Below are 7,792 nucleotides of genomic sequence, written 5' to 3' on the forward strand. Positions count from 1 at the left end.
GCTCAAGGAGGAGCCGCAGACGGTCCCGGACGTGCAGAGCTTCGGGGAGAGCCCGCCGCTGTCCCCCATCGAGATTGACTCACAGGAGCGCATGAAAGCCGAGAGGAAGAGGCTCAGGAACCGGATCGCAGCCTCCAAGTGTCGGATGCGCAAGCTGGAGCGCATCTCCAGGCTGGAGGACAAGGTCAAAACCCTGAAGAGCCACAACACGGACCTGGCCTCCACGGCGAGCCTGCTGAGGGAGCAGGTGGCCCAGCTGAAACAGAAAGTCCTCACTCATGTCAGCAGCGGCTGCCAGCTGCTGCCACACGAAGTTCAGGTGCACTAGTGGAAGGAGAGGCGTGCAAGACGGGCTCACTGACCAGCATATAAGCTTCATGGACTTTGATAATGTTTGGTTTTGTCTGCATGTAGCGTAGCCCAGATGTGTGTGTGTGTGTGAAAAGGCCACATAGGACAAATTGTACGTTAATAATCGGCTGTTTAAGTGGCTTTTGAGCATCGGCGGGAATATAAATATACCTGGTAGAACAGGCTTGTAGATCAGAGCCCATCAGATAATGTGAATTGCGTTTTTTTTTTTAGTTTTAAAAAATAAGAAGCGGTTTCCAGGATCCACACTGCTGTCAGGGAGAGGATGCAGTATTCATCATCAGTGGATTTTTTTTAATAAATATTCGCCTTTTCGTTTATTGGATTAAAGCCGAACTGAAGAGCGTCTGCCTTTATTCTGTTCAATGTATATAATCCTGTTCTACCTTGTATACACATTAACTGGTACGCAAAGCAACATTAAACTGCATTTTTCTTAATGGATTTTGGCCGTGTGCTTTCCTAATGACAGAAGACACATATCTATACACAGTTTTCCCCCTGTAAAAATGTTTACAGACTGTCAGTATGCAGTCTCAAACCTGGACCAAAAGGATTTACTCATATTTCTACTGTAATATGCACATTTATGACACAGCTTAATATATACAGAACAGGCTGTACAAATGCACACACCCACATTTCATATAAAAAAGAGTCAATCATAACATAAATGGACAGTTTTATCACGTATTTCTGTAGGGAACACTCTGCATGTTGTTGACATACTCGAATGTGGCCCACAGATGGGTGTCAAAGGGTGCAATTAATCAGTGTTTATTAATCCTTGACATTTACAAACATGTATTTCTCTATTTTATACATTACTGTGTCCCTACTTCAGTGTGTTCTTGTTTTAATGTGAAGAGTGGTAACCTTTTTGTTGCACTGACTGTTGCTGTCACCTCTAGCCTACAGATGTTTGGCTGTATGTTCTGAATTAAATGCTGCTGGCAATAAACACTGTTTCCTTCAATTTTGGGGTGAAAAACTCTCATTTGCTTGCATGTTAGAGAAAATATAAGTCTTTTAAATCACTGTGTGCAACAGTAAACCAGCTGTAGGTGAATGGGCGGTAAAGACCTACAAGTGCTGCTCCATAAAGGAATTGTCATATTCAAGATTTACTGTAAACTACTAGTTTTAAGACCATTTTAAGTTTCATCAATGCTTTTTTATTAAGATATTAACTAATATTGGCCTAATGACAGTAAGAAATTATATTGTGGGTTTGGGACTACAATTAAAAATCAATAAAATATCATTATAATGATGTGAAGATGAAGACTTAATTAGTGAAATTATGTAATAACAGGATTTTAAAGGTGTGTGTGCAGGAATCAGCATCAAACCTGGGATCTTTCTCCCTCTGGTGGTTAATTGGGGGATTGCAGGTGATGTTGACGCACTAATGGTTGAAGGGACATTTTGGTGAACATGTTGGGACAGTTTCTGACATCCAGAAGTAATTTTGAAGAGCTCAACAACAAAATAACAATAATTTATATATAATTTGTCATTGAGCAGACATCAGGTTGCTGTGTGAGGATGGATTCTGATTTATTTGAGTTTTTATTGACTCCCCAGCAGGGAAGAATTGTAGGTTCCCTATATGTAATGTTATCATTTGATAAATCCACTGCACATCGATGTAGGGATCCTTAAGATCAGGGTTAACACGAAATATTAGCTGCCTTTCAATAAGGTCTGTGCCTTTTAATAGAAGCCAATCAGTGTCGCCCACCTCAGCAGGAAGCTCCTGTTTGAAGGTTTAAGGAAATTAGAATGGCAAAACCTGCAAGACTAATTTTCATATGCTGTTTTGCATTTATATAACGGATCAGGTATGTTGTTGTTTTTCCTCTATTCAGGTGATTACACACTCATAAAAACACACCAATAATATAATATTATATTCCATTTCCTCCAATAGATCCTCCTAAATGTTTCACACTGGACCTTTAAAGAAGAAGAAGCTGTTGCTTGTTGCACAACATATTTTTTGTCTTCCAGCTAGAAGTGAAATAGTGACATCTTGAGGCTGTTGAGCCAAGAAGCAGCTTTTCTCAACTTTACTGTCTGGATTAAATAATGCACGATGCAGCAGATGTTTTTTCTTTATGGTTATTGAGTTAATTAGTGAGACGTAGCAGGTAACAGTGGCCCCCATCTAACCCCCTCAAACGGTACAAAATCTTCAAAAACAAGAATCAGCTGATTGTTAGTAACTTTTTATTGTTTTACCACAAAGTACAGATAAAAACATCCACAGCATTTTCTCTCATCTTAAATGGCCCAAACTGAGGAGGATTTGAAGAGGCAGTGATACGAGACCAAATAAAGTACATGTTTCTGCGTGCTAGTAGAAGATCTAAAGTCGGCAACCTCTACCAAGCTGGATGGCATTTCTTACTGTTGTGTGTATTGCTTTGTAACAGAGTGACACATTCGTTCACAAGCAAGCCTAGAAATGAATGAAGATACAGTACAACGTGGCTCTTTTGGGGGTTTTTAGTTTTTTTTACTGATGCTGTTGACTTTTTTCCTCTTTTTTTTCCTCCTTGTTGTTTTTTTTTTTGTTGCAAGCCTGAGTCGATACAACACAATCCACACATATGACTCAAAGGTACAGTATTTACAGATCTGGTTTATATAGAGAGGAAGACATATTAGAAAGGAGAACAGTTTAAAAGTTTGGATTTTTACCGGAAAAAGAAAACAGTCACAACCAGTAAGAAGTAAAATATATATACGCAGGATCAGAAAAACGTCTCCCAGGTTTGTCGTGATCATCGCTCCCTTTCTGATAGGAACTCAAGCGTTAATAGTCAGTGGCTCGTCTGTGATTTCAGGTTCGTATGCTACACTTGCCAGCTGACTGATGCAACAGTTACTCAAAATAAATGCTTTTTGATTCATATTTGCTTTAAATATTTAGTCAAAGACACATGATTCTATGAAGTTCATGATTTTGACCACCACAATGATTTTTTATAGTGCTTTGCCCACCCCAATCCATAGCTGCCATCCTCTTTATCTGTTTTTACCAGAACCACCAACAATCCTGTAAAAACAATGACATAAAATGATGGTGTGAATGACCAGAATTCACTTCCACCATGAAGCACTCGTTTTATTACAGTTTTATTACAGTTTAAAACTGGTCAAACTGCTCATTCTGGCACCCTACAGCAAAAACAGGGAGCTGCTTCTACAGCAATCTTTGGTGAAGTGAAAAGAAGGAATACCTGGCAAACCAGTTTAAACTGTGGAAACTGTATTAAAACTTTCTGAGGGGAGATGATGTTAGCCCAGAAAGAGTAAAGCTATGTAGACATAAAAACAGCTGTCAGCAGAAGTGCAGTGTGGTTACACAGCGCAGAACCACAGAGCAGACAATTTAATTCCTGTATTGACTCAAAAGTAGCGTTAGATACTCAGCAGCTACCTGAACATTTCAGCCTCCAGCTGTTTGATGGTTGTTACTTCACCTGAAGACTGAGCATTGGAGATAACATTACACACAAACAGACTCTGTAATACTTATTCTGGAGACGTCTTATTATGGGCTTTTTGTCACTAAGCAACAAAAATGTTCAATCACTGAGTGTTGGCGTGTAGCTTGACCTAACATAGTCCTGCAGGCTCAGGGACATAGAAGAGATCAGCACATACATGACTAATGATATTGCAATCTAGTCTTTCCAGTACCATCAAATGTGCATTTAAACATGTGAACTGCAAACACATTACAGGTCTGAGCCTGGATACAGTCTCCTTCAGTGCAACTAACATCTAAACAGCAACAAAGCCTCACCACCAGCAAGACAAGTTCCTGTATAGTTGCTGTACTGTCAATAAACTTTTAATTAATCAGTAAGAAACTGTCAGTAGTTTAAGTGATGTTAAAACTCAAACCTCTGTCCTAGTGGCCAAGCGATCTATGTAACAGCAACGTACCTGTTTCCGCTTGCCGTCTACTGTATGTCATCCAATTCTCTCCAGATGTTTCTTCCTTTCACTCCCTCAAACTATCAGATAAAGGCAAAATACCATAAAAATGATCCAACAAAAAAACATGATTTTCATCCTCTCAACTTACTCCATCATCTTTTAGAGAATTGTCAGTAGTTTGAATGATATTTGTTAGAGGATATTTGATAAATTAGCTGTGATTATACAAACAGCTATCAGCTTTTATAACGACATAATTTCAACCTCAGTGCTTCACAAACACCAGCAGGACTTTCTTTCTGCCCGATGTAAAATACTGTAATATCAATATGTAGCATTGTTAGCGAGCACAAATTGTATTGCACAAATATCTTTACATTTTTACATTGTCTGTTAGTGACAGCAGGGGCAGTAACACCTTGAGGCCGTTGGGACAAAAAGCATCAAATAATTTACCACCCTAATTACATTGCTTTTGCTAAACTTAGATTAGTTTGAGCTTTCTGAAAACACTTAAATTGTTTGATTATTTTAAAAAACTTCTGATGTCAACTTCACTACAGCCATTGTCTGGCTTAAAACAACATTTATGATGCAGCACAAAGTTTCTCAAGCAAGCGTCTTCCTCTAATATTGGAGCCATTTTAAGATGTTTCCCTTTATTAGCAGCAGTGCTGCAAATCACACTGAGGGGATTTGGAGGGTGATAAACACATTGGTAAATATCCAACTTGTAATTCAGACTCAAAGGGTAATTATTTCACTGCATTTTTCTTAGCAAGAAGTTTGAATTTCTGACTTTGCAACATCTCAGGAAAGCAGCATAAGACCAAACCGACGGGGGAAATGAAACGACTCACAGCAGGAGCTGCCACACATCATCCAAACAAACCCTACAACATAGACCTCTTATATTTGATACTATCCTCATAGAACTTCATTCCTTTTAAAATTCATTTCCAGAAATGCATACCTGTAGATATTATATATATTGCACAACATTTATATGTACATTTGAAATAAATATAATTAAATAAAATGTGTCTCTTAATGTTTTTGCTATTTTTTTTAACTAGCTCTTGTTCATATTTTCCTCACTCAGTGTTGTATGTATGAAAAGATTAAATGGGGCACCAGAATACAAAAAAAGAAATGTAAAAACATAAAAAAAAGGCCAAATGAAAAGGCTCAGATGGATAATGAAAACAAAACACTTGATAAATCCATGTTTAGATACCAGGTGAGACAACAAATGAAACACAGATCCATGTATGTTTGATTCTGTGTGTATCCAGAATCGTATAAGAGATGTAACACATCAGTATGGAGCAGATATCAGCTCCTTCATTAACTCCACTGTGGCCTTCCTGGTCACCGTATCTGAGGCTGACATCTTTTCAAAACATTTGACTGACATGAAACAAAGTACTGTAAACATCTGAAGGATTTAAATGGCACTCTGAGGACGGACGCCGTCAAATCCTTCTTGTAAAAACACACTGAGGAACAGGGAGACAACGGAAGATGGGTCGGGAAACTTCAAGAACCTGGGCTGCAAATAGTCTGAAACACTCTGGTTTAATTGAACTGGCTTTGCCATCAGACCAACACCTGCACTGAAACCTTTTAGCTCCCTTTTTGAGAAAGAACCAGAAGCAAACACACCCCAAGCACTGTTCCATAACACCTCAGAGCATTTCAGACCCATTTCAACCTGGTTCTTGGCTCCCCTCAGCCAATATCCTTACTAGGTTACAGAAAGAAGCAGGAAAGTGAGTGAGAAGGGTGATGGGAGTATGGACCAGAGGCCCTGGGGTCCAGTTGAAGGAGGACAAAGAGAGAGAGGGAGGAAAAGGGTTTTGGGGGAGTAGTCAGCTTTAACATGCACAGTCCTGGTGAGGAGGAGCAGGCTGCTCTGTCAGCTGGGGCCCCTGTTTGGCCCCTGTGACGGCGGGATCTCCGGCGTCCAAGCTCTCAGACATCTTTTCACAGATGATGTCGACCAGGCGCTCAAAGGTCTGCTTCACATTGATGTTGTCCTTGGCGCTGGCCTCGAAGAACTCAAAACCTGGAGTGACAATATGGTTTGGGAGAGGGTCAGAGAGGTTTAATGAAGACGTGGTCAACTGTGCAACTGTATAGTTTAGTGGTGAAGATATAGTGAACATGGTAGCAGCTTGGCCCCTATGGACAGACAGATTCATGGATCCAAAAAGGTTAATCTCAATGACTTTGGTGATCCTCTGACTTCCTGCCTGTTCATTGGTTCACTTCAGGTCAGTATACCCAACAGTGAGTCATAGATATGAAGTGTGTGTTGGTGTGTGTACACCACGAGCTCACCGAGGTGTTCAGACAGCTGCCGGCCTCTATCGCCGCCCACCACTCGCTCGTCATCCATGTCGCATTTGTTTCCTACCAGCAGCACCTGGGCGTTGTCCCACGAGTACGTCTTAATCTGAGTCGACCTGGGAAACCAACACACCCAACAGTCAGAGAGGAAAACTCAAACACTGTGATCACGCCGCAGCTCAGTGTGTCCTGAAGTCTGATTCATTCCTCAGATCAGTCTCTCCAGGACTCTTTTAGGATTATTGAGGTCTAAAATGTTTGATAGAGCTTTTCAAAGAATCTGCAATGCATGTTGTGATATTTTTTTAAATTAGAGAAGAAAGTGAAAAATTGGCAAAATATTGTTTTGTATAATTCATTAAGAATCAAAGGCGAGTAGTTAGTAGTAGTAGTTTGGTCACGTTTGGCTCAACGTTTTACACGGGGGACTTCTATGATCGTTGAAACTCACGGGAAACTACAATGATTAGACAAAATTGCAATGTCTTCCTGAAGGGACTGATGAGTGTTTATACCTGTGACCTTTATGTAAAATCAAGCAACCTCAGAGCTGGATATGCTAAATATGAAGTGTTTTAACAAAATAGTGATAATGTGATTCTCAGGTATATTGCACAATGAACCACATTTATAACTCCCACATCCTTTCCTCCTGCCTGCTATTGGCCAGGAGTCCAGCTCAGCTTTAACAGCAGATCTCATTAGCAGATGTGGGAAGTAAGTTGACTTTGTCATACTGTAGAAGTGTAGTTAAAAATAAAATCAGGATAAACTTAAAAAACGTTTTCTTTGAGGACAATTAGAGCAACGTTACAAAAGAGAAATGACACTGAGCCAAAGTCCCGGTAGGAGACAAAATGGATAAAAGCTGATGATCCCTGCAGCATCCGGTTCTCCTGCAGACGGAGGAAGCTGTGGACCGTTAAAACAATACATACAGAAACTTGAACCGGATCATCTGCTCTCTTCATCAATCTACAGTATATCTCTACATCTATTTCCAGACTGGTACTGAGACACCACCTGATCCATCATCCACACAGCTCTCCCTCCCTCTCACAGGTGTAAGTTTACACTGTAGTCATGTGACAACCCCCCCCCCCCCCCCCCCCCC

At 40.3% G+C, this 7,792-nt stretch overlaps 2 protein-coding genes across 2 annotated transcripts in view; one reads left to right on the forward strand and one right to left on the reverse strand.

Moving 5' to 3' along the window:
• Positions 1 to 589, forward strand: part of LOC118322442 (transcription factor jun-D-like) — a 1,459-nt gene extending 870 nt beyond the window's left edge. Inside the window, exon 2 of the mRNA XM_035654118.1 lies at positions 8 to 589. Within this exon, the coding sequence (XP_035510011.1) occupies positions 8 to 328 (321 nt within the window). The 3' untranslated portion in view covers positions 329 to 589. The remainder of the gene's footprint in view (positions 1 to 7) is intronic.
• Positions 590 to 2,608: 2,019 nt separating this feature from the next.
• The window catches only part of rab3ab (RAB3A, member RAS oncogene family, b), a gene marked incomplete in the record, with an annotated part of 22,001 nt that continues 16,817 nt past the window's right edge, over positions 2,609 to 7,792 (reverse strand). The window contains 2 exon segments of the mRNA XM_035654121.1: positions 2,609 to 6,394; positions 6,670 to 6,794. Of these exon segments, the coding sequence (XP_035510014.1) occupies positions 6,204 to 6,394; positions 6,670 to 6,794 (316 nt within the window).

Source organism: Morone saxatilis, unplaced genomic scaffold (genome assembly GCF_004916995.1).
Source record: "Morone saxatilis isolate NCDOM2014 unplaced genomic scaffold, NCSU_SB_2.0 Contig12, whole genome shotgun sequence".
Classification (NCBI taxonomy): Eukaryota; Metazoa; Chordata; class Actinopteri; family Moronidae; genus Morone; species Morone saxatilis.